This window comes from Hippoglossus stenolepis, chromosome 11 (genome assembly GCF_022539355.2).
Source record: "Hippoglossus stenolepis isolate QCI-W04-F060 chromosome 11, HSTE1.2, whole genome shotgun sequence".
Lineage (NCBI taxonomy): Eukaryota > Metazoa > Chordata > Actinopteri > Pleuronectiformes > Pleuronectidae > Hippoglossus > Hippoglossus stenolepis.
The window spans coordinates 9,201,642-9,228,995 of NC_061493.1; the positions used below are offsets into that span (position 1 = coordinate 9,201,642).

The following is a 27,354-nucleotide window of genomic DNA, read 5'->3' on the forward strand; positions in this document are numbered from 1 at the left end:
CTCGATGCTTATTTATAGAGCCGCAGTCTGCACGCGAGCGGCTCGTGCGCGGGTTCCCTGCTTCCGTCGGTGCGGCCAATGAGCGCGCAGGGAGGCGGCGGGGCTCGTGCGACCGGGCGCTGCCATTGGTTACCAGCTGTCAGGATGCTGCGGGAGTGAGGTGTGATGGAAAGTGCTGCTGTCAACATGCAAAGCTGCTGCACTGAAGTGTGCAAATGTGGCTATAAGAATTTATCTGAAACTAATACTGTTGTAAAAGTGAAAACAAACAGCTGTTAAACCCAATAAATTCCATTAATCTTAAAGCAATTGGTAGTTTTTGTCATTTAATTGCCACCTGTTGCTGAATCACATTCATTTAAGATCCTGTACTGTGGCATCCTTAAGGACATCTATCATTATTTTATTGAGTTAGTTATTATTTACCTATTCATCCTAACAAAGTTAAAGGATTAAGAATCGTCTATACATCTAAAATGTAAAAAACATAAAAAGGCTACATGGAAATAATGTGTTCTTTAAATGTGTTTTTATGAATCACTACTCATCACATTTGCATAACATTTGCATCACATTTATATCATCTTTTTTTGAATGCCAGTGTTGTGGCTCTGTATCCCATAATAACTCTGATGAAGTGGAGAATAGAAATCACTTTTAACAGCCTCATGGCTCAGTTGGGTTCATCCTCTGCAACAGCATAGCTTGATTCTTTTCTCATTATGTTAAAGTTGAATGTTTAACAAGGTGTCTATAGAGAAACAGAGCAGTTCACCTCTCTCGGGTGCACACACACTCTGGTTTCAGGGGTCAGTGAGTGCTTCAGAGAGGCAGTGAAGGCCTCATCCTCTGACACACTCCAGGCCTGATGTCCAGTGAAGAAGAAAATCTCCTGCACACTCAGTCTGTCCTCTCACTGCCATGAACTCTGACACCTCCGGTCTGTTATCAGTGACTGGGCATGAGGCTGAGGAGTTATTTAAAACCTGTCTGACCAATAATTTCAATTCAGAGGTTTTAGAAAATATATCAAAGGATTCAAGTGTTTATCTCCACAATCTGTGTGGCAGCTTCTTGTTGGTGAGTTGCAGTTGTTTTTACTTTTATCCATCAATGACTAAAGTTATTATTTTATTTTCATTTTCTATTTCTCATCTTTTAGTTTTTCAACTTTAGGCGTCACTTGTTTGACAGAAACTCGTATGTTTTGGGAAACCTATTTGATTATTTCATACATCTAATAAAATACTGCTAATAATTGTTTTAAGGTAACTGGGGTACAAAACTCAAACTTTACACTGTTATTGTTCTTTTCTTTTTATTTATCAAACATTATTTATTTTTTCTCCTCCCACATATTCAAGAAAATATTAAGCACAGTCTGAATCTTGAATAATATTTGTTTTTATTTTTCTCCCTATAAAACATGGTTTTCTGTTATGGAAATTATTGCATTGCTGGATAAATATAAAACAGAAATTGTGATTATTATTATTAATAGTAGTACTGTGACAATTAACACTTTATGTCGTACCTAAATCATTTGGTCTGTACCACTGTTTTTACACAGTATTTATTACAGAGTAGAATTTTCTTAACAACAAGTAAAGAACCACTTTAATCCCACTGTCAGGGCATATGTTACTTGTACCATGTAGTTTCAGTGTTTTATTTATTGACAGACATCTCTGTCTGGTCCATGTTTACTGTGAGACTCCTCTTTCCTCTCTGATGGACTTCAAACACTCTCTGTAAAGCTCCTAAATCCTCAGAGGTGAAATGACCCCAAAAGCAGGTCAGTGTTTGCATCCGCAGCTTCTTGTGTGCACGAGCAGGACGACGACAAGCACCACTGGCTTCCTGACCTGAGTCAATATTAAATTAAATCAAACCTCCAGCCGAATGAGCTCAACCATACATATATAAGTAATTAACACACTAGCCAAAAAAAGAAAAATAACGATTTATTGTTCTTTATTGAAAACAGAGCATTAAAGTCAGTGTTGTACTTGTTGTTATCGAAACAAACACAATTATTTATCACAAGCTAAGTCATATAATACATTTTCATCTTGAATAATTTTTACTTTACATATATATATTAAATTTGGTAGAAAAAACATTTCTGTTTCCCACTTCTGCACCAAACTCACATGCACACTGACCACCTCAGACCCCCACGACCGCTCACACAAAGTGCTCAGTTAATCTTCTCACTGGATATTTTAACATGATGCTGCTTTAAAGGAGGCAGAGCTCCGTCTCCACAGCAGGATGAGAAGGTTTGTGGAGAAGAGGCCACGAAACAATAAATTATGTCCTATCAGTTGTGTTTTCCGTGAGCCTGCTGCTCTGCCACAAACAAGCCTTTATTGTGCAGATGGAGATGAAGACATGAGGTTTATAGCACGCTCCTGATCTGTATCAGTGTGGGAACCCTGCAGCAGGGGGGGTCCAGACGGCGATGGAAGCTATCAAGGTCCAGCTTGTGACTGATAACCACAAGGGGAAGGAAATTGTGGCAGGAAGACGTGCATTGGGCTACTATTGATTTGGGTTTGCTTTTGTTGATATAAAATGACACATCCGACTTATTTCTCTCATTGTCCCGGATGGGTACACAGTCCAATAAGGCTCAAGATCAAGATGAAGAGATTAGAAAGTTAAGTTAGAAAGTTGAAACATATATATTTTGAAATAGGTTTAAGATGCACAAGTTAAATTATTATTAAGAATCTCCACTTATAGGAAGTGGCCAATTGGCAGAAGGATTTGACTTCACCTTGATTTAAGGATGCAAAAAAAAAAAAAAAACTGGTGAAGAAAAATCTATTCCTGATGTACGTGAAACACAATTATAAACTAGTATTTAATTGAAAATGATAAATTATGAAGCTGTAACTTGCCATCACTCACTGACTCCAATCCAAACCTCTGTGCTGTTTCAAGGCCTCTATGAGGGACCAGTACCATGAACTATAGTCAAAAGAACTCTGGATTGAGCAGACAAATAGTTTCAAACCCTCTTTGTCCAATATGTCTGTCTCCCTATACCAGATGTAGTTCAGACATTTGCATCCAGGGCTTCTAAAGCCAGGTCGTATGAATTGTACGAGGAATGCAGCCCAGATGAATATGGGAGGATTTTGAAGCCGATGATGTTCTTCTGATCTTGATGTCTTACCCAAGTGGAAAAGAAGTTAGATAGCAAAATCCTTTCCGATTTAACCCGTCTCCAACTCTTTTATCCTCTTTAATGAGAGCTGACTGATTTTACATATCAGAGCAAAGAACTTGAGAAAGTTGGTTTCATGTCATTCTATAGAATATACAATATTTTTATTATGGATATAATGAACCTTCATCTGTGGAAATTATAAGTCTGAAGGGCCAAAGCGTGTGGCTACCTCTGCTCATGTGGTGGAGGCAGATGTGACACACTGCAAAGTCAAATTGATTCAATATCAAGTGATATTTTAATACATATTTTAGCAATGGACAGTTGCCACACTGCTCTCCATCCCAGTCCCAACACAGTGGTCCTCGGTCTCTCCTCCACCCAGCCACCTCTGCTGTCTGGGCAGTCAAATGACCATCCTCATCATCAAATACCGCAAAGGTTCCCTTTCAACTGCTGGTATGAAAACATCTCAGGCCAGGAGGGGAGGGCACAGACAGAGGGATCACTTAAACATCTCATCCAGCGCTCCGCTCGCTCTGCGTCCCTCCTTCTGCCTTTGAATTCCCCCCTAAAGAGGGAAGGGGGGCCCTTCCATAGCAACTCCCAGCCCCTGGCTCTGCCCGCCTTTTGTCCCCCTCCCCAACAGCAGTTTCTGCTCCAGGAGCCTTAGACAAGGCTTCCATTAATTGCGGGCCTGTGTGGAATACACGTGGGACAATGGAGCCAACAGAGTATCCGGCCCCCAGACAAGGCTGGAAACAAGTGGTACAGGAATCCGGCAGAATAGACTCGTCCTGGCTGATGTCACTGAATACATTTACCTACCTCAGAGCACATTCACTCCGCGCTTTGTTTTATTTGGACAAAAAAAGAAGGGGTAGGGGGAGGTAGCAGTATCAATGGAGAAGAGGAGCTTGAGGGGGTGGGCTCCAGGATGGGAAATAACTGGTCGTCATGGCGATTCGCTGAATCAAAAATATGGTCGAATTTAGCCGAGGCAGAGATGTAAAAAGGGTAGAGGGCATTAGATTAAACCCTGTGTGAGATAAGAGAGGGCTGAAAACAGAGGTTTAGTTTTTTTAGCGTATTCAGGCCTGTTTATACGGCAATAAAGAGCGGATAAAGGAGCGGGAGATTAGGAGACTCATCTAGGCTCATGTTTGTCAACAACAACCTGAGCGGTTTCAAGTCAGCTTATTCCAAGTCAGTACACCGGCCTCGGAGGGGATGCTTAGCTGTGGCAAGTGAAGCTGCGGAGGAAAAAGGGGTACCATAGCAACTGGTATTTCAGCATAACAACCTGCCATCTGTCACCTAACGTGGTGGGTTCTTTCTTAAAAAAAAAATAAAGGAGCCAGCATTTAGATCTTCAACTTGGAGGCAAAGGCAATGAGACTGAAGTCTTATTGAACTCTGGGTCTCCTCCTTTGAAAAGGGAACCCAGTCATCGCCTTATCCCTCATCAAATTGAAAAACGCTTTTAGAGTTTCTGAGAGAGGCCTCACATTTAATTTTTAAAACCCAGACTTGAAAGTGCTCCTGCACCACATTCAGCAGTGGAAACTCTTTAAAGGACTAGTTAGCATGTAGATTATATGCATTTCACTGCATTGTCAAAGTATCTAAGTGTATTTACATGTTAATATGTTCAGGGACACTATCGTCTTGAAAAGGTGTTGGGGGGAGGCTGGTTAACTGTGTTTTTTTCTCTCCGTGCTCCATGAGAATGTGATTTCTTTGTGCCATCAAGGTTCAAACACATTCCTGTAAGGCCATGGATATTATGAGGATTGCTTCCCTGCAGCAAAACAACCTGTGAACCTGTTGATCCTCAGTCGCAAAATAACACTTTTTACAAGTCTAGTAAGTCAGTAAAGATAACCTAGCTGGTGCTTAAATTAGATTTATTTTTCTTTCTGATGGGTAAAGACGGTGAATCTTTTATGCAAACGTCACGCCGAAAAACCCGAGCCCTGCTGATGCCCAGCCGTGTGGTGCTTATCCTCATCCAAGCTTAGTCCATATCCATGAGTGTGTTTGCTCTGGGATTTATGAATGTGAAGATGGCCCATTCTTGCCGCTCAAGATGACTCACAAGACCAGCGTTTTGGCCACTTACGCGGTGAAAGCAGCCTGGGGGATGCCCTTTCAGCACTCGAGGACCTCTGGCTGAGTCTCCTTCACACGGCAGATCAGCCTCACTTGGGGAAAAAAAGTCCCCACTCTTCACAGGGGGAGCTGTCCTGAGGGATGGCGCGCTCCTTGTCCCAGGGCCTCCCTCCTTCACCTGCCGGCTTAGCGCTCATCACTTATGCACATAATCCCTGGTTAGTGCATGTGATCCACTAGCCCAGGCCCAGGCCCCTGGCCCCGGAGCCTCCCCTGCTCGCATGCTTGCTGGGTGGCTCCTGGGTGGCCATGGCAACCCTCATCTTCTCATGACAGTTAGGCTTCAGTCATGGCTCTAAGTCCCTCTTCAGCCTCTGTGCGTCTTTTTCTGCCCGCTGCTCTCTGTCTCCCAAAGCCGTCCTCTGTTTGTGTGTTGCTCTATCTATGGCTCTCTGTCTCCTTTCTCCCAGTTTGGATGTTCCCATGCTTTGGCCCTGCAGAGTCTTCAAAACTCTACAGCGGTGCGGCACCTTCGGGGGCCACAAATGTGTATCTCTTCCATTCTCATCTACGTTTTAAAGTCTGGATTCACCATCATTGCAGATTGTGGCCCAAATGAAGGTCTGACCTCATTTAATTGTAAGTCCGATCGGTAAACTGAGATTGTGAGATACATTTGTGTACTTCGCTTCTTTGTGGTCACCGCAGGCCTCTGAGTGCAGATCGTCTTACCCTGAAGCAACCCCGCAGCCTCAACCATTAGTTTGTTTAAAGGGCTGAATATCGCGCACGGCCCTTGGGGGAGAGGGAGAGAGGCAACCCCAGCGATGTTGTGTGGCCCCACACTAACAAGTGTCACAGTGATCCGAGCCGGTCCTCCCCCTGTGTGAACGCCATGTGAGAGGCGGCTCCATCCATGCCCCTGCCACCTCCGCACAAGGCCCTCCATTGACTTCTAACCTGTTGAGGGACCACGGGAGACAAAGAGCCGCGGGGCGGGGCCCGTCCCTCCGACAAGCCTGTGAACAAACGTTAACACGGCTGCAACTGTCCACCCCCTGAATCACTGAATTTATTGACCAACCACAGAGCCCATTCAGGCCTGCGAGGACTGATAAAGGAAGGGGGACAAGGAACGCCATGAAGGCCCAGGGAAGAAGCCCATACTTAGGGGACAGGAGGGAGGAGAAGGGCTTTGTGTCCGTCTGGTGGGTCACAGACCTTTTACCAGACGTGGGTGCCTTTGTGTCATCTGTAAAATGAGGCCTACCGTAAGTGAGCATCAGGTTGGCCTTGTGTCCTGACTATTAATCACGACCAGGGCCTTATGAGTGTCCGGCCACAATTAGAGAAGACGCAGCCGACTGGTGTCTGCATGTAGACTTTGTAAAGAATAAGTGAACGCATGTGTGGCCACGGTGAGAACAAGCACATCGGGAAAGTGCCTGGATTTTTTACGACAACTTTTAGCGCAGAGAAAACTGTGTTACAGTGGCAGTTACTTTTCAAAATATTCAGAGCGGGTCTGATCGCTCTGTGGGATCCGTTGTAAGCAAAGAAACAGCAGACAAAGACTGTGTGCACAGGCCCAAATCTTGAAAGTACACGACTCAGACAAAGAAACGTATGGGTAAAAGAGAAAGGAGATGAAGTCCAAAATGTTTGAACCAGCACACGTCTGAGTGCAAGCTTGAGAAAATCTTTTCCAGCGAGTATCTAGCTGTGAGGAAGAAAGGCTGTGTGTTTTAGCGTCTTTATGTCTTTCCACCACTCTCCATCTGTTGCTCTACTGATACAAAGAGAATACAGCAGAGAGTACACAAAAACCCATATTGCTTTGTGGAGAGGCAACACTATCCACAGAACTGCACCGCAAACACCGGGCGAAAGCAAGACATCGCGGCTCTGCACACATCGGTGTTGACAGAAAAGATGATCCGTGCAAGTCAGGGAGACACACATGAATTCATGATGCCTCCTCATCCTCATCATGAATATTCCCAAAAAGGCTCTTCCCTGATCTGTGGGACATTCTTTTCTTTTTGGTACAAGTGAGGACCCCCGTCCCTTATTCAGTCCCCCCTAAATCCACCCATTCACTGCCTATAGGCCCTGATCTCCACATGAAATGATACCCCTCTTTCTCCTCCACTCTCGCGCCCTAAAGCGCCCATATGCCAGGCAGCGAGGAGGCTGGGAAAGCCCATAATTGATCAGTAAGTCTTGGCTGAAAAAGTGTGACCAGGGTCAGCCCCCCACGACGCACGCAAGAGAGGCTTCATATACAGATATATTGGGAAAAGTAATGAGAGTTCTGCAGAGCAAACACTCGTGAGATTTGTTGACGGACTGAAATATGTTTGTGACATTGAAACAAATGGGAAAATAAGTTTATTATGATTTTCCAAAACACATAATATATTGCTCTTTATTATAGTAATAATCTTGACATTTTGGTGATTAATATTTAGATTTTCACATTTATTTCATTTTTTTACACTTAAAAACTGTTTGTGTACAACAGCTGTAAACAGTAGAAATATGACATAAAATTCACGTGTTAAAATCAACTGTTATAAAATGATCACAGCAGCAAGTGTCTTGAAGATTAATTTTGATTAATTGGTTTGCATTAATCAATTAAATCATTATCACCTCTGTTCAGTTCCTCAGTCATGTTAAATGTTGTAATTAACTTCATATTCATGTGTTGAGTAAAAGAACATTTCATGATGCATCTGAGGGATACTGAAATGGTTTGTTTTGATTCTAATATTTACTGGCACACTGTTGTCTCACTCACACACACACACACACACACACACACACACACACACACACACACACACACACACACACACACACACACACACACACACACACACACACACACACACACACACACACACAGGCGAAGTATTAAAAAGGGACACAATCATCTGTTTCTCTCTTCCACAGGAAGAATTTCAACTGAAGCGACTCTAAGAAAGAAAACGCAGCAGTAGGATGTTTTCTGTCAGAGAAATACATCACTACGAGTCTTATTCATGAAACTGCAAACAGATATAAGTCCTCGTGTTTCTTTGAATCCATGTGACCTCATATTGCTTCACAGCTTTTATATTTTAGCAGCAGCTGTTAGTGGAAGACGTTTTTTTTTGTATCTCATGATGAATTAATCTGATGTTAAACTAAAAATATCTGATGAAAATGTGCCTTGGTCCACTTGGTTCAGATACAGGATCAGCTAATGAAAACTGTGTAAAACAATGGAAAGGCTCATATGACACTCACTGTCCAGTGTAGTATTTGCATGTTGTATGCCATTGGAAGTAGAGGACAATCAGACATTGACGGAATGGCACATCATTTTGGTGAAATAACTCATGTAAAGTAAAAAGATCAAAAACTGTCATACCTGAACACTAAAAATGCATTCACATAGTGTCAGAAGAATCTGAAAAACACGACCACGTTGTTCCAACCTCGCAGCAAGAAAAGCTGATAAATGCACAGTGTTTCTGAAAACACTGATCTATTCCTTTGACAGGCCTCTGGCTTCCGTTTCAGCAGCGAGACATGACAGTACGGCTAAAATCCTAGTGCAGCGAGTTTGTCCATTTTGATGTTTTTGACGAGGCACAATTGAAGAGAATATTTTGTAAGAGCAGCTCACAGTGTCAGTTAGTTGTTACAGTAGGAGGCCTCTTCTTTATGAAGGCTTCTTTGTTGTCCACATCCAAAATAAAATCATCTGACCATCCGTCGCACCTCTGAGCTCCATCAACTTGTTTGGGACTTGCCGCAGTTTGCCTGTTGGTCACGTTGGCGTCAGAGGGCGGCTGAGATGTGGGACTGAGCATCGCTAGCGTAGGTGACAGTGGAGGGTCCGGGGGGCCAGTCGGGGTCGTCCTGCAGCTCCAGGGCCACGTTCATGTAGCGCACCCTGGGAGGTTTGTTTCTCCGACAGAACAGCCAAGAGAGGAAGGACGAGCCCCAGCGGCTGTTGGCCTCCTGAGAATATGTGCAGTAAGGAAATTAGAAAAAAAAAAAAAGTTTGTGAGCGGATATTTATATGTTGATTCCACTGGATGGATGAGTGAGTCACTTCAGGATTGGATGTTCAGAACATCTAACACTAAACTTGAGATGCCTTCTGTAATTTTAGGTCTTTCTTATAAGTGTTTGGCTCGATTCCCTGATCACTACTGCACAGACTCCAAACGTGCAAGACAGCAGTGCTTGGATAGTGGGGAGAAGTGGACACATCCATCTTTATATACAGTCAATAGTTTGAAGTGAAAGAAGGCCAAGATTAGAATTTTACTGATCTGGTTATGTGAAAGTGTGAGGTCAAAATCCAAGAGACTATTGCATAAATATTAAAAAGACTATTGCTATATTGATTTTTAGTTGTGCATCTCCAAGTCTGTGCAAAAATAGAACAGATCTGTTGCCTTAAAAACAGCAATAATAATGTGCTATGTGGAGTTAAATATGACCTACGGAATAACATACATGCTTATAGATAATCTATAGAGTCACTTTTGTGATGGCATGTATTATTGACAGATTTGGATGTGAAACAGATCACCTACAGAGAATATGCAAGAAAAGCAGCAGGATCAGAGCTATAGAGCAGGGAAATGCATCACCATCCACCCAGTGAAACCAGGCAAAACAGAAGAGCGTGTAGTGAAAAGCTTCCCGACCTGAGGTTTGGCAGTAGCGGGGGACGCTGAGGGGCGATTTCCCCCCTGATTGCCTCTGAAAACTAGCCTCCACAGGATGATGTCAAGGATCAAAATCTATGGGAGATTTCAGGGGGAACTTAAGACTCAGCCCGTCAAACATGAGAGGAAGGATTGAAGATTTTGGTTATAGCCACGGAAATGCACAAAGACAGAAATAACTCCAAAAAGATTCATTGATTTCATTCATAAGGCAGAAATGTACTAATTCACTCAGGGGGAAAAGAAAATCAATGCATGCAAATCACAGTTTTTCTAATTCAAAACAGGAGATCAGTCACAGAGAGCTTGTGGGGTGTGGTGTCTCAGAACGTGTACCTCCAGCATGAAAGACACGGCCGTATTCACTACAACAATAACCACCAGGGTAACGCGCCAGTCGTGGGGAACACACACGATCTGAGGGGAGGCAGAGCAGCACGATGAGAACACAACGTATTCAACTTCATGCAGCACCCAGAAAAAAACCAGAGAAACACAGGTTTTACCTCCAGGAAGCTGTCGATAGCAGGGACAGGATACAGCATGATGAAGAGGAGAAAGGTGTACAGACCAATGCAGGAAAGCATGAACGGCCCTGATGGAATAAACATGAGGAGGTTTAGACAAACCACATTGATGTTTATGGTAATTTCAACTTTCACGACCATCAAACATATGTACGCAAGACTGGACTAGTGCCAGAAATGTGTGTTAGACTCAGATTTAAGTTTTAAAAACTGGATTTAGACAAAGAATTGAGGGATTTAGGAAAGTTAATTGTCAAATTCTACAGGAATCACATTTACTTTTCTATCTTTAAATATGTGTTATAATTACCTCCACCAAAAAAGTTTATGTTTATATTTGTTGCAAAAACTATGGAACTTATTTCACTTGGTGGAAAGAAAACATTCAAGTTTTAAAGCAGATTCAGACAAAAGGGTAGATCCACGAAAAAAAATCATGACACTGCGAGAATCAAGTCGTAAAATTGTGACAATAAAGACGTAATATTAAGAGAAAAAAGTCATAATCTTGTGAAAATATAGAAAAAATAAAACTTTGGGGGGGAAATAAGCAGCAAGAGAACATGTGCTCGCTGGAGTTTGACTCCTTCTGGATCCAAAATCTTGAGCCAATCTCATTGTGAAACTATGAAACCTCTTTGAACATCACGCAGATTACAGTCAACCACAATCAAACATTTCCTCTTTCACAAACTTCCTTAAAGTCCATGTGATTCTTTCCTTGGAATAGTTTCTTACACACTCTTTTCAAAGTTCTGAAATTGATATTAATGTGGTGCTGAAGTGAAAAGATTAACTATCATATAGTATTTTTGAAACTTAAACTAAATTATAACCCAATCAGATTCTCCACATTCCTGATTTTAACACAGACTACAGGCGGATGTTCTCCTCAGCTGAGCTGAATGAGTCTTACAGTTCTTGTAGCTGGGCTGTCTGAATGGTTTTCCCTTGGAGAAGATGATGGCCACAGACAAGTACTGGAAGGAGGAGATGTAGAAGAGGGTGGTGTTCTCGTAGTTCTTGATGTTTTTGTGGTCGTGAGGACTTGATACGTTCGAGCTGTGAGTGAGACTGTAGCTGGAAACATTACAGGCGCTGCAGGATGAGACAGAGGGGAAATGGAATGTACAGTTCAGACAAACCTCGGAGAAGTATTCAAATTCTAAAATGTCAACGTAATCAGTTTTTTTTTAAAAATCTGTCCTGTTGTTTCTGCTGATCAGCTTATATTGTTTAAAAATGTATTATTTAATTAAATTTTGATTCACTGATTCAATTCTATATTAATCTTTATCTAAAATCAGATACTTTAAGAATAAAAACAAGGCAGGGGGAATTTCAGATTTGTAAAAAACTAATTTATACAACTGATTCTGTGTTTTTATCCTGTATTTTGATTGCTTTCACTTCCTGTTCACAATTTGAATTTGTTTAATCTGCAGCTGTGCTCAGCAAACCAAAGGTTAGGGACCAGGATGAAATGTACGGTATACGCTTAGTGTGCAATTTACATCTCTTCAGTGATTGACTGATTTGTCATTGGGCAGTTGTTCATTTCAGACGTGTCACTCACTCTGACTGAGGGGTCCATGTCTCGTACCACCTCTGCTGCCGCACTAAGAGAAATACCAGGACTTGGAAGAACAGGCAGGTGAGGATCTGGGTCAGAACGGAGCAGAGCAGTGGGCCTGATATCAGACTGGACGGAGGGCGACGCCACACCAGCTCCTTCCACGCAGGGTTCAGACTCACTGAAGACAGAAAACCAAAAGTTGATGTATTCATATTTGGAGGCTTTTGTCTGATCCCCAAAGCAAAAACATGGATCAAAAGTGTTTCTCGGTGCTTTTCCTCGTGTTACTCACTCGTAAAGGCGATGATGAGAATGATGGCGATGTCAATGAAGAGGAACTGAAAGTCTCCTAAGTTGCTGAGGATCTATAAAATCAGAAATGTCGAAGAGAAGTTAATAATCACACAGCAACGGATGAATGACAATTTATTTTACTGACACTTTTTCCAGAAACAAAATGACATAAAACTCTGTGGCCTCTGGCTTAGTTTGACTATTGATACAAGACCCTCCCCTCCCCTCCCCTCCCCGCGCCCACACACGCCCACACACACACACACACACACAGACACAGACACACTTTGCAGAACTTGCTTCTACCTGCTCCTCACATCTCATGTGGGAACTATATCAGGGTTTGTAACACAATGGTGCTAACCACAAAGGCCAATAAAACTAGTAGCGTCAATAACATATTTTTGTTTATCTTTACACTGTTTCGTTGAATGGGACTGAAATGTGGAGCAGAGTGTTTATATTACAAAGAGCATGGTATTTACAGAGTAGAGCAGGGTGACACTGAGGTACTGGATGATGCTGTAGAGAGCCATGAACTTGAAAACACAGAATGACGTAATGAGGGCAGCTCGACCCTCCCTGTGGATGGGAAGAATAGAAGAGACATTCAGGATGAGATAAAAATAAATATAACAATATTCCATGTTTTGCTGCTCAGCAAAGTTTTTAAAGGGTCAGTTCACACAGTTGACACCAAAATACACCAGCAAAATACACCGTCGTGAAATTTATTCCACTAGAATAACAGGATTTTTGTCAAACCTGTTAATGAATTGACTGTGCATGAGTGTAGCTGTGAACCCTGGGTTGTATTTGTTTTGTTTGTTAAATTCTTTGAACACTAAACTTAAGTAATAAATGAAATTCAGGAATCTCATCAGTGAGTGAATACCTGATGAGGTTGGGCACACAGGAGATGTTAGAGGTGGTGGAGGTGAACGGTGAAGCCACAGACGCCTCCAGCTCAGACAGAGAAATCCCACTGTGAGCTCTCTTCAGAGCCTGAGAGAGAGAAAGAGAGGGAACATCTACTAGTCCAGGTTCTGTTTTTTTCTACTGTTTTTATTTCCTTTTCACTCCATTACATGGATTTTTTACTGGTTTACACAAAGTGACAAAGATAAACACTTAAGGTCTCGACCTTATCATGTTATGATTTGGCTCTTAAATTAAACTGAACAGAATATATTTTATTACAATCGATTCTTCATTTTGCAAAGTTATTATTAGTGTTATTATTATTATTATTATTAATAATATATATTATTTAAACATATTATATCTATATGTTTATATCTTTGTTAATTTCTTATTGTTTAACTGTTGTCAGGTTTTTGACAATGCACCTACACCACTGCTATTATAATGACGTACTCTGTGCAACGACGATAACAAATTTTTCTATTCTATTTGTGAACGTGTCTTTTATTATACGGCATAAAGAAGAAAAAGCTGCGGTAGATTTAAAACACGTTATTCAGCATTATACTGTTGTATATTGTTGACACTAAAGTACATTTCTACTGATACACTCATACTTCTCTGCTCTCACTAAAGACTGCAACTTTGACCGCTACTTTCACAGGATCCAATCAGATACTGGTTCACAGTTGATGGCACCGAATACACCAATGAAAGCATCACTAAAATACCTCAGACTAAACACATAGAAAGTTTATGCATATTTGGAAAATCTAATCCGTACTTACTCCACAGTCATTAGCACCATCACCACACATCCCAACAGTGTAGCTGGAAGGTAAACAGAGTGGGGGGGTTAACAATTGCCACATATGATGATGATGATGATGCCATAACATCACATGAGGAAGCTCATTAACAGATGAAAATTGAAGCCACAAAATCCATGGAGGACTCACTCGATGCTCTGCAGGATTTCCACCAGCTGCGTCTTCTGGTCTGGAGCCATTCGGGCAAACACTGTGGCTCTTAGCGCGAGCTGCAGCGCCCCCATGTGGGGAGACAAGGAGTTACAGCAATGTCAAAAAGGAAACACCACGTTGCTTTAAAAAGAATGTGCACCTAATACTAATGGGAATGTGCAGATATTTATTTGTCCATCGCCATGCTTGTACCTTTTGGACGAGTTGAGGGAAGTGCTCGGTGACAACAGCGAAGGCTTTGCCGCTCACAGCGAAGTGATAGCTTTGTTCCTGCGGAGGCTGTCGCTTGTCATACGCCCTTTCCTCCAGATTTATCTCCACAGACTAGAGAGGAGAGGGTGAGTCAGGAGACCAGAGCAGAAAACTGCCGAACTGTACTATCTGCATGACAAATAACACTGTAGGGCCTCTGACAAACATCTTCATAGCCCCCCTCTCATAATTGTTTCTGACTCACGCAAACTGGGCTTTTGACTAAAATCCAAGTATATACATGTACCGACAGCGCAAAGAGACGTTCACACCAAGCATTTTTGAGTGGTTTCTTCAAAAGCTGAACTGTGTGTTTCTTTGCTTTAGTTTGTTCAAACATTTGAGCACATTACTGTGACGCAAATTACTGCAAACAGACGACTAAACATGCAGGTCTGACACGTTTTTAAAAAAACGAGAGCAGAAATCGTTATTTTGACCAGACACAGGGACACCAGAGAAGGAGTCAGTGAAGACAATCACACGCAGTTTTTTCAAACTAGTACAACTGTCCCACGCCGACGTCGTCTCACAGATAGATGATGAACAAACTACCTGTGAGACCATGTGGATATTGTTTATATGTTTTTTTATTGAGTGGCTCAAGGACTTTCAAGCCGTTTTCAGACATGACGTCTCATTATCTTTCCAAGTTAACATCTTCATCTGTGTCGTGTACATGTGTACCGGTTTATCATCCTGAGATATTTGTATTCTTCCATTTTCACATCTGTTGAACCTTATAAAAGGCCTCAACGCGCTCGCGGTGAATTCTCACATGGGCTCACTCAGATATTTTACAGGATTGGCAGGAAAAGTTCAGGGAAATTTGCAGTGTTCAGCGCATTTTTGAAAGCCGCTTCAAGTCTTACCTGATTGTCCTTGGTGGTCTGAGGGTTTTCAGTGTAATGCCACATGATAGCGGCAGGATTGAAATCTTTAGGGGGCACAGCATCTGCTATAACGACCTGCTCATGTGCACGGACCATCCCACAGTCTCGAGCCACCGATATGGCTGTCAGCATGTTGTCACCTTACAGGGGATACAGGAGAGAGAAGGGATGTGACATGGATGCTCATGATTTCAGCCCCAGATAAGTCAACACATTCACTGAGCTGGGTTACCTGTGACCATCAAGGTGCGGATGTTGGCTTGTCGTAATTCACGTAAAACCCCGGCGGTCTCCTGCTTTATTTTGTTCTGCATGATGATCAAACCAAGGAACTCCATGTTGGTCTCTATCAGGTCCCTGAAAATAACAGACCATCATATAAACACCATTCATTTATCATCGGCACTGCACAAGTCACTATATTGATCCAGATTTAAGGGAATCAGTGACGGTGACAGAAAATAAAGGATTCAATTTGTTATGGGAGATAATAAATCTGTGTTGCTCACTTCACACCAGCTGAGGAGTTGAAATTATCTGATTTTAACTTGCTGCCTTCCCGCAAACCTTCCTTATCCATGTTAATGATTTTCTATATTTATCAGACGGAAAGCAAACATCCAGGAATGTGCTGCTTTGAAACAAGTCGTCATGTGAGCTTGTAAGTGAGGTAAGGAAACCTTTAAGTCCTGTTGCACCACATATTGTAGCTGCACTGTATTATATGTTTTCTATGGACACATGTTGTTGTGAGCCAGAGATTCCTGACACCAAATTCTGATATGTCCTCATGTTTTAGAAAACTTTATATATATAATATTACGTAATTTCACCTGATGGTTGGTCAGTTATCAGTGGAAATTGATCAAATTATACATCAGGAGGATCTTCAAACAAACAAAGATTTTATTTTAGCAGCGTTTTACGGTGTCATGTTTGAGGAACTTTCCCCGTCAATAGCTGCATGTACTGTGGACGGTGTTATCTGTGAATGGAGACGTACCTGCTCAGGCTCTGGACTTTGTGCCAGGAGAGTTTGGACTCCAGCTGTCGGTGTGCCAGGGCAATAACCCTGAAGCCCTGCCTGGTGTAGCTCTCCAGAGTCTCTGTGAAACTCTGTGGGACTGAGGTGAAAGACAGAGCCATGTCAGTCTGTTTCTCTCTTTTAAAAATGGAGCAGGGAGACTTTAGCTACTGTCAACTGCTTTGTGTATCTTAATCGAGGAGACATATCCACCCCCGAGCTTCAGGGTGCAGGTTAAGTGTCAGACCTGTGTGCTGTTTGCAGAGGCTCGCCACAATCTCCGGCGCTCCTTTCAAGTAGGCATCCATGTGCTTCTCCCCTAACCTCCTGACCACGACGCTCATCCTCTGCAGCGCTGACGAGAAGGGGAACTGACGCACGATACCGATCTCGAAGGACTGAGGAGCAAAAATCCCGATATCAGACTGAAAAATGCTAAATATTCCATTGATGCACCCACAACAACACAAAGAGAGAAATCCATCATGGAAATGACATTTAAAATGTAAGTTTTTCCACCAACAGTAGACTCAACAAATCATAACACAATACAATGACAATATAAGGCACAGCAGCCCCAGAGACTTGGCCTGATATAAATAATTCATCTGGTTTTCCAGCCTCATTTACAGGCTCACACGACGACTTGTTTCTAGGCAGCACATTCCTGGATGTTTGCTGTCATTCTGATAAATATAGAGTAGATGTGGATAATGGAAGGTTCGCAGGAAAACAGCAAGTCAAAGTAAAATGAAATCTTCATACAAATAATTTCTGCAAGAAAAAGTAATTTAATTTAATAGTTTTGAGAAATGTGCTTTCATAACAGCACTCTCACGTCTGTGCACAAATTACGAATGTAAATAAATATATTTTCTACAATATAAAACTCTTTGCTCTAAGAATTTAAAGAAAGAACAACTCACTGATATTTGAGATAGCTCCTGGGAAAAAAAAAAAGTAAATGAAAGAATATTAAAATTAGACAGGAACTTAAATAAACCTAAATATAAATTTAAAGAAGTTCTGTACAACCATAAACAAATACACTGATCACAAGGTAAACACATGGAGAGCCACTGTACCATGTTTTGAGCCAGTGGATTGTTCTGATTGGCTTCAAGGACGACGTGCTTTGGAGGTCGCACCACTGTGGGCATTAGGGGGTTGTGGAGCGCCGTCTCCTCCTCAGTGGGCTCCTCCAGGATCTTAACAAAAATAACATAACACCACCGTAACTTAATGTCTTGAGATTATAACTCTTATTCCCACTTTCCTCTTGAAATGAAAGAGGCATTTCAGAGTATCCATGGTGCCAGACTTTAGTGAATTGGTGCCATGGATGATGGCACCATTTTAGTGAACTAGCTCTGCCAAGGTAGTGAGCGTGGCGCTGCATAATTCATGTACACACTGGTATCCATGCTGGTTGCGGTGCCTGTGACTAAGCATGCTGGGAGTCAGGGCTGATCAATGTTATTTACCCAGCCTGTGGCGCTGAACATCTTGAGGTCCAGAGGGTCTCCGGAGAGCTCGCCCTCTATCTTGGTCAGTGAGTGGCAGGAGGCCATGCCCGCCACGAACGCTGAGCTCACCAGACTCTGTTCAGCTGCTTCGGACTCTGGGGGAGAGAAGCTGCAACAGAGAGGCAGGATCTGACTCAGCAGTTTGACTGTTTGTGACGACGACAGGAGATATAACCCTGTATAACCTTGGTCATGTAATTAACTAATGACGTCTTATGACAACATGAGAAAATATTATTTTCCTGACAGGTGTAGGACAATATCAACACATTGACTGCAATTTGCAGTATTCATATTATTTATCATATTTATATCTATATCAGTCACTTTACTGCTATTGTGTGCTCTTTGCAACTGCTTTTGTTCGACTTGTTATATTTATTAAAGAACTTTATTCTATACTTCTTTGCTTGTATATATCTTTTTTACATTTTACATTACTCTATAAATCTTCTCTCTTCTCTGACATTTGTGAAACATATCTCAAAATAAACATTTTCAGATTACACTCAAGTCAACCTTAGCTTCTGAGGAATGAAAAAGAAAAGGAAAAGCATCTACTTTGGCATTAGCCTGAATACAAAAATACATTTCCACAGTTCTACAACATCTGCTCCAGCTGCTGTAATCATATCTCTCCAGATGTTTGATTCTGCTCAGTTTGACAGTTATTCCGATACAGATGTGTTTGCATAGGACAACAAACACCACAGTGCAAAGGGCAGCTCTTACTGTACCTGCCATTTTCAGCTCTCTGGATACCCCACAGGTCCAAACCATCCTCAGTCAAAGTACCAGTCTGGAGGACAAACACACACAGATCTAAAACAATGCTGGGGAAGCAACGAACCCATGTGTTACAGTAATAACACCTCAGAACATGACAGCTGTCTAAACAGGTCACTTTTCTGAGAGTGACAGGCATTTGGTCTGACTTTAGATTAACGACTAAATGTAGACACACACACACACACACTCATATTTTCGGTGAAATACAGAAATAGAGTTTAAGAATTAAAACAACCATGAGCTACCTCAAAGTTGCTGTTGAGACCGAAATACGTTGCTGCTGATTCAATACAGATGTTCTATACACATAAATACACAATGTCAACTATGCAAAGAAAAAACATTTGTAATATCACAAATCAAAGTTTGATTTAGGGCAAATTATCCAGCTCTAATATCTAATAACATATACTAAATGTAATCAATACTATGGCGTTGACATATTTTAAATGTGTGGTGCTTGACGTTGTGGCCTAATAGAACTGCAGCACAGCCTCCAGACAACATTTCACAGCATGGTTTTAACACAAAACCATTAAGTCATTATCAAACGGGAACTTGTGCTTGAACTGGAAGTGGGTCTGAACGCTTCATAACTCAATTTTCTGCATTCTGAGCCAAGACTCCATTCAGTCCGAGTCAAGTCAAGTTCGCAGACTCCTGGGACACATGACGAGTGCAGGAAACAAAAAAAACAAAAAAAAGACGTCGTAACCTACCTTGTCAAAGCAAACCAGGTTAAGTTGACCGCACATGTTGATCCTCTGGGGGCTGATGCAAAAGATGCCGACGCGTTTCAGACGCCGCTGTGCGTACACGATACCGGCCGTCATCGCTGCTGGCAGGGCCGGGGGCACCGTGATGGTGATGATGTCCAGAGATTCAATGATGATGGTTTTAGCAGGAACCTGGATCCAGAAACAACCGTCATCAACCGACCTGCAGTGACATTTACAGATTCACATGTCGTCTGTAGGAGCAGTTTTACCTGGTTCATTACACTGAGGACGATGGTGTAGATGAAGCCGATCCCTGCCACCCCCACCAGACACAGCAGGAACAGGTAGGCGTCTCGGTACAGCTTGAAGTCCGTGGGTTTAGGGTAGAGGATGGAGCGCACCAGTTGGCCTTTCTCTGTGCTGAAGCCTGCGGGAACACATTGGCTGAATATGTGGATGATCAGTCTGTTAATAACAAATCTATTTTAATCACGAAGGCCACAAGTTGTTGTTACCTCCACCATTTTCATATTTTTTTGTTTGTTATTATGCACAATTATGCAAAAACAGATTTCCATGACAGTTTGTGGAGGGGTGGGAAATGACCCAAGAACATATATAACCCCATTACATTCTGGTGCGGATCTGGATCAGGGGGCGGAGCCAGGAATTTTATCTTTAACATTGAGAGATGGTGCTTTTTCAGTTTCAGTTTCGTTGATTTCTCAGAGAATAATTTGTGGATCTTTATTTTTTTTAATCCGGCATGTTTATGGGACTGATACTTATGAGTGTGGGCAATTTGGTGCAGATTCTAATAACAATCTGGACCTAATGGTGGAGCAGGCATTTTTTTCAGCTGCTGTATTGTAACAAATAGAGTTAGAAACCCTGTAACTCCCGCCACTGGGTGACATTATTGTTCCCGTTGTGTTTCCCACCATCTCACCTGTTCTGACCACAACAGCCTTCACCAGTTCACCAGTGTAGAAGCGGGTCTGGATGACGTGGGTGCCACAGAACAGGGTGTGTCTCTTGTGCTCCTCCATGCTGTAGCTCACGGCTGCGTCCTCGCCTGAACTGGGCAGACTGGTCTTGGTAACTGGGACGCTCTCTCCTACAGACAACACACATCCAAGGAAACCTTCTTCTCAAACAGAAACATTTCTGCAGTGTCCACAAGTGTAAACACAACACAGTGCACAATGAAAGCATGTCATTAAATCAAAAATACATTTGTCTGAATTCTTTTCATGTCAGATTTAAAATGACCCCCAATTAAATCTCTTTTGTTTCAGTTAGTACTGACAATGAAGCCTTTATTACCTCAGCCAAGGAGATTATGTTTTGGCTGCTGTGCTATGGTTTGTTTATTTGCAGGATTGTGCAAAAACTAATAAATAGATCTCCCTGAAACCATACCTGCGGCAGATTGTAGATTTTCCCATTGTGGGACAGATAAATAATTAACTTATCTTATCTTAAGAGCATTTATGAATTATGAGGGCTTGGCAGCCGAATGGAAATACAACCTGTCAGCATGCTCTCATTTACAATACAGGTTCCATGGATGAGCACGGCGTCGCAGGGCATGATCATCCCGTTCGCTGGAATAATGACGACATCACCGGGAACGAGCTCTGTCGACATGGCTTCTGCAATTTCTGGGTAAAACAATAAGAGGGAAAGAGCAGTGGAAATGACGTGATGCACTCTGTACACTGTGTAGGGAATCATGAGGATAATAATTAATGTGATTCATGTATTATTAAAATGTTTTGGGGGACTGCCTAGTGAAATGATTAACACATCATCAGCTTTACACCATCAGCTCAATTTAGAAAGTCAATAATTAACAATGACATTCATATACAGCTCTATGTTACATTCAGTAAGGAGCGTTCACCTTTATTTCCTTTACACACTGAAACACGCACCACACTGTGAGCTGCCACCATGTCATGCAGCATCACATATTGCTGAAATGAGAGACGCACTGATTCAACAAATGAGACACACACAGACACACACACAACTGGTGCAGAATACAGGCCGTCCCTGAAAGGTTATTATGGAATTTGATTCTTAAGAGGATTTGACTGAAACTGCCCTTTCCCTCTGATTGTGAGCTCCCGTCACAGTTTCCTACAATCAGGCACGACTCACCTTTTTAATGGTATACAGCGAGGTAGCTATTGAGATGACGGACATGAAAACGATGGCCGTGGCGTAATAGTAGTAGTCCTCTGCGCTCCACAGAATCACACTGAAGAGCTGGAAGATGTAGAACGGATTCAGGACCTGATGTAGCAAGAGAAACACATATACGTTAAAAAAAAAGAGAACGTATCATATTATTTATTAGACTAATAGAAGAAGTGTTGGACTTGATAAGATCAGAAACAAAATAGACAAATTCAAATTTTTTCCTTGTGTTCTTAAACTCTCTAACTTATTATTAGTTCATTACTTTTGGTACTATGTTCTTGATTCAAAAAGATACTCATTGGAGTTGTTGTTGTTGATAATGAGGAGCTCCGTCAGCTTTGACGCGTTTCAGGATTCACAGATAAAAAACTTTATATGCCGTTGTTTATTTTCCTGGCGTGTAGAAGTTCAATAAATGAAACCTGAAATCAGAACTCACCTCCTTAATGAGGAGCTTGAACAGAGAGGGCACTCTCACCGCGATCTCATTCTCCCCGAAAAACAACCTCCTGTTGCAAAAGAGTCAGGAAACGGTATGGGTTTGATACAAGGTTGTATAACATGACATTTTTAAGGCAATAAGTATATAAACGTACCATAAATAACAAATTAAGGGAAACATGCTGAGTGTGAATGTGTGTGTGTGTGTTGAACCTGAAGTCCTGCAGGGTTTTACAGAGTCCAGAGCTGTGATCAGAGTGGATTCCTGCACAGCTCACATTCACATCTTCCAAGCCTCTAGAAAAGTCACACACACATTCATGTCGACTGCGGTTGTGATTCATTATGGAGATTTGTTTCTGGTCGCATTAAAGGAAATAAAGGTTATAATAAATGATGGTGTCAAGAGCAGTGGAAGCAGAAAACAACGGGACTCTTACTTATAGGTCTCAAAGTTCTGCGTCTCATCATCCCAGTAGTATTTAGTGCTGTGGTGGGTGAAGAAGTGGATCTAAAGAGGAGGAGGAGGTCAGATATCGACTGTGAAACAACTTTACACTTCAAAACAGCCAATCACAGATAAGAACTTAACCTCATCTCTATTGATTAGATGCATGTAACGTGAAGGAGAGGCAAACAGTTTCCACTGAAATACCTGAATAGGCTGCCCTTGAGCCAATTTCCCATAATGCTCCTCGCTGTGGTCTCCGTTCGGCAGCTGAGCCGTCGCGGACAAATCCAAGCTGTCGAAGGGTTTCTTCCACGGAGCGAGCATCACATGCGCTTTGGCTCGAAACCACTGCCTGAACTCATCCTGTGGTAACAATACAAAAGAATGACTCTCTTCCTCGGCTGTGAGGCTGCACACTACTGTTCATCATGGGTGCTGTTTACAGTGTGTGTGTGCCAACCAAGTGTCATTCAATCTGATTCAAATATGTTTCGACAGCAACTGCCTGTGTGTGTCCATGCATGTTGCTGGTGTGGAAACAACGTATAAGAGGTAAGAGTGAGAAAGAAAAAAAAAAGAGAGCAAGTACTGTGGTCCTGAGCAGCAGCGTGTGTGCGTCCCTCAGCGAGGTGTGTGTGCAGGTGCCCTTGACGCCCCACTCAGGCAGCCAATAGAGGAGCAGCAGGAGGAGACCGCCGGAGCAGACAACACCCACACCCACCAGGATGGTCTTCCACAGACAGGGCCGGTAGCCCCACACCTCCTGCACAGGGAAGCACCGATGTAAAGAGACTGAGGGGAGGAGGCCGACACATTTGGTAATACACAGTAAACTGGGTGTGAGATTTGACGCTGACGATGTTTCTGCCTCAGTAGATTTAAGTGAACATGAGTAAATTGGTGCATTTGTTAGTGACTATTTTCCACCCATAAATCCATAAATCCATATCTGTACCGGATCTGAAGCCAATCCCAGCTAACACTGGGCGAGAGGCGGGGTACACTATGGACAGGTCGCCAGCGTATCACAGGGCCGACATACAGACACAAACAAGCATTCACACTCACATTCACACCTACGGTCAATTTAGAGTTTCCAATCTAATCCCAATCTGCACGTCCAGAGAAAATCCACACAGACACAGAGAGAACAAGCACACTCCACACTGAAAGAAGAACCGATCGCTCTATGATGGGTTTTTAATCGTTGGACGACAATGGAGCTCTGTGGTAGATGTGGGTAGACAGACAATAACCGTCTGTTGAATCAACTGGCAGGCGGTTGATTGTGGTGCTGGCAGACCGATTGTATTCCCTTCCAACATAACCAGAATTGCTGGTGTATTTTTTTGGCCTTTCAGTGAAGGAACTGTCTGTAACTTCATTTTCACCAGGCAGATTAAACTCAGCAACATAATAAATATTCATATTTCCTAAAATGTCAAACTATATCCCCCGGGAACATAAAACAATCTGAGGTCAATGTTATCACCCGTGAAATTTCTAAATTCTCCAAATGACTTGTGGGTAGTTTCAGTATGTGTAGTAGAAAGATTTGGAATAAACTTGAATGCTATATTCTTTAGTTCCACACTAACACATGTACACACGACCTAAGTCTTTAAAAAGCAACGCACTCTACGATACATCACCAAACACGTGATCACAAACATAAAAACTAAAACCACACATCACACTGTTACTACACGAGCTACTAATTTGAAGATTATTTTAGGAGAAAAAACAAAACACAGAGAGACGATACATTGCTCAACACAATATATAAATTGGTTTCGTGAAACTACAGCTTTAAGATGGGAAGTGATATTTACCATCTCATCCTCCAGGCCTTTGTTTATAATCTTCACCTCTCCCGTCTTCATTCTGTCACAAGAGCAACAACTGCAAAAGAGAGACAAGGACAAAACCTTTTAGTCACTATGCATTCATATGATGTTTCACTTGCTGAAGATTTCTCATCACAGACGTCTATGACTCTGGTCAGCAAGGACAACACAACTTGCAGTTAAGAAAATATTAAAAGATTCAGTTTTAAAGATTTTAAAGCAAATTAACATCCAGGGAAAGAAAAGAAGTCAATTATTTGTTCACATTCTTATTTATTGAGTTTATTTTCATCGCTGGAGACAAACAGAAGAAGTGGAATGTGTTGGAGTTGAATATGAAACCACAGACATACAACTCTGTGTTTAGCAAAAACCAGTCAAGTCAAAGATTATTTATATAGCACATTTAAAAACAACCACAGTTGACCAAAGTGCTGAACAGGCTTAAAATGCGACAGTACAAAAATATATAAAAACACATGTAATCAAAACTGAGAGTGAACAGAAAATACAAAAAAGCAATAAAATGTTAAACATTGTAAATATTTGAGAATTAAACTGTTGCACAATAGCAGATTAAATCAAGTTGTCAAACTCAACTCGGATGGAAAGCCAGTGAGAGGAAGTGGGTGTTTAGCAATGATTTAAATGTTTCTAGGTTCTGATATGAAAAGGTAAACTGTTCCAGAGATTAGGAGCAGCCACTGCAAAGGCCCGGTCACCTCTACCGATGGAACTATAGATCTTAGGACAGGTTGGTCAACCTCAGTGCACGGGATGGAGTATGAAGGTGCAACAGTTCAGCTGAATGGTGTCACTGCCAGACGGTTTAAAATCTTAAAATCAATCCGGAATTTGACATGAAGCCAAAGAGAGGTCAGTACTGGGTTTTCTTTTTCCAGTGAGAAGACGAGGTGAGGAAACAGTTCTACACCTGCATAACGGGAGCAACAATAATGTAACTGAGAGGTAATAAAAGCATGAATGACTCCCTGCAACAACCTGAACAAACTGCAACACGTTCTTTTTTACAGTCGCCCAATTTCTCCTTCATAGTTCTTGATATTATTCACTCACCATTAGCTGAGAGGAAAATTAAAGCCCTGGTATAATTTCAGTTCTCCAAGTGTTGATCCAGTCGGGCTCAGCTTTACTCAGGACAGTTAAAAACCTCCCAGGTCCAGGGCTGCAGAGTTAAGACTCCTTCTTGAAACAATCACTTGCACTTTCCTGTGGCGTCACCGAATGTATTAATACATGCATCGACACAACCGACCTGCAGGATTTTAACAAGCCGAACCTCACGCCACACTAACCTGTCACTCTGCATGATCCCGATTTGATCGACTAACATTTCTATTGACGTCAAGCCGTGAAACCCTTCATGATAAATGTGTACATCGGTGTGAAACGTTGTTGTGGTGTTAAGCAAAGATACATGGAAACCTTTGCACCATGCACACATTCTCAATAACAGTCACACCTAGAGTAATGTTTGACTAATGGTTTACAGTCTCTCTGAACAGACCTCTAAACACAAAAAACTAATTATGCTCAACTTATGCTGCAGTGCTTGATCACAGTTTGGCACAAACTTATGACAATGACATACAGGATCACATGAGGTCAAATGACATTTATTAAAACTAATTTAAAGGTATAACGAGGCTCTGTGACCCGATTGGAGCATTAAACAACTCATGAAAACCATCTCTAACGTGAACCCTGGTGGTGGCAGCACCAACCTGTGTGAATGCTCCCTCCAGGTCCCTGAGGGCCATGGCAAAATATATAATATATATAATATATTGATATGTTTTATACATCATGCAGCACATAGAGGTATAACACATAACTGATCGACTTTAGATTTGTTTGTCATTCTCTGATCACAAAGAACAGTTTAAAACCACAACCTCCACTAAGGATCAAAATGTAATCAATACATGACTTTTATTGTGAAAATTAACAATATCAACTGATATGAAGATTTGAATTTTGATATTTTTGCCCATATCGTTCAGCCGTGTTATGCATGTATACAACTGGAGTGTCCAGATGTGCAAGGCTGATGCAAACTTGCTCACAGGGATCTAAGGGTGTAACAGCTGCAAAAGGATCCTCCACTGAAAATCCACTCTGAACCAGTGGTTTATGTTTACTGTAATAAATCTACATTAAGATACATAAGATGCATCAACAAGTTCCAGTTATACAAACACAAGTCATTATAACAACGTGTTACACAGTGGATTCTTTCTACGGACCCTGAACAACCCACTGTGCTGTTGATCGAGTTGCAACGTGCTTTAAATGAGAAAACTGAAAAACCCCCGAGATCAGTTTCTAGTGTTTCACCACGAACCCATGTGCAAACACAGTGAAGGTGAACCTTCAGCTCAAGTTTGTCCCTTCCACCCACATGATCGAAACTCGGATCGCAGTTTAACACGTTGCTGTTGCAGAGATGGAGCGCGTCCACTTCACCGCCACACAACCACAAACACCGAGGGAAAGAGCCCAAATCGTCGCTTTTTAATCCACCTACCGACGCTTCTCCTCTTCTCGGTCAGTCAGTGACACGCTGCATTGTCAGCCAGTTGTGTTAAAAGTTTGTTAGGATGTCTTCAGCTGACATGTGTGTGGAGAAACGCGCCTACACTGCACTCAGCGGACCCTCCACGCTGCGCTGCGCTCGGACCGTCCCAAACCGGTCCGCTGTGAAGGAAGTGGGAAAACAGGATGTGAGGTCATTAGAGGACACGCACACACACACCACGTTTGGGCTCAATCCGAGCACTTCGCTACAACGTGGGGACCCTGCAGCGACATGTGCACAGAGCTGCAGGATCCAACTGTGCAATGTGGAGGAATCCC

General features: G+C 42.1%; 1 protein-coding gene across 2 annotated transcripts; it reads right to left on the minus strand.

Moving 5' to 3' along the window:
• Positions 1-7,661: 7,661 nt before the first annotated feature.
• Positions 7,662-27,314, minus strand: LOC118118327 (polyamine-transporting ATPase 13A3). 2 transcript variants are annotated; one of them, XM_035171453.2, is made up of 33 exons: positions 27,026-27,314; positions 24,463-24,532; positions 23,220-23,393; positions 22,835-22,993; positions 22,620-22,690; positions 22,393-22,476; positions 22,178-22,247; positions 21,697-21,831; positions 21,437-21,509; positions 21,063-21,194; positions 20,480-20,647; positions 19,800-19,957; positions 19,531-19,719; positions 18,760-18,821; positions 17,981-18,131; positions 17,582-17,704; positions 17,423-17,440; positions 16,744-16,894; positions 16,476-16,596; positions 15,705-15,829; positions 15,452-15,612; positions 14,520-14,651; positions 14,304-14,383; positions 14,133-14,175; positions 13,316-13,425; positions 12,906-13,002; positions 12,419-12,491; positions 12,127-12,304; positions 11,467-11,648; positions 10,530-10,618; positions 10,360-10,440; positions 10,003-10,098; positions 7,662-9,304 (listed from the first exon to the last, which is right to left on the minus strand). In XM_035171453.2, the coding sequence occupies exons 2-33, from the start codon at positions 24,511-24,513 to the stop codon at positions 9,122-9,124; spliced, it is 3,720 nt and encodes a 1,239-aa protein (XP_035027344.2). In that variant the 5' UTR covers positions 24,514-24,532; positions 27,026-27,314; the 3' UTR covers positions 7,662-9,121. The 2 variants fall into 2 exon arrangements, with proteins under 2 accessions (XP_035027344.2, XP_035027345.2); XM_035171454.2 differs by lacking the exon at positions 17,423-17,440 and having other exon boundaries at positions 27,026-27,313.
• Between the last annotated feature and the right edge of the window lie 40 nt (positions 27,315-27,354).

Excerpts from the sequence above, each read along its gene's own strand:
- LOC118118327 (XM_035171453.2), bottom strand. The coding sequence starts at position 24,513 with ATGAAGACGGGAGAGGTGAAGATTATAAACAAAGGCCTGGAGGATGAG. Across the intron at positions 22,248-22,392 it reads AAAACCCTGCAGGACTTCAG|GAGGTTGTTTTTCGGGGAGA; the intron begins GTTCAACACACA and ends CTTTTGCAACAG. Across the intron at positions 19,958-20,479 it reads GGCTGTTGTGGTCAGAACAG|GCTTCAGCACAGAGAAAGGC; the intron begins GTGAGATGGTGG and ends GTGTTCCCGCAG.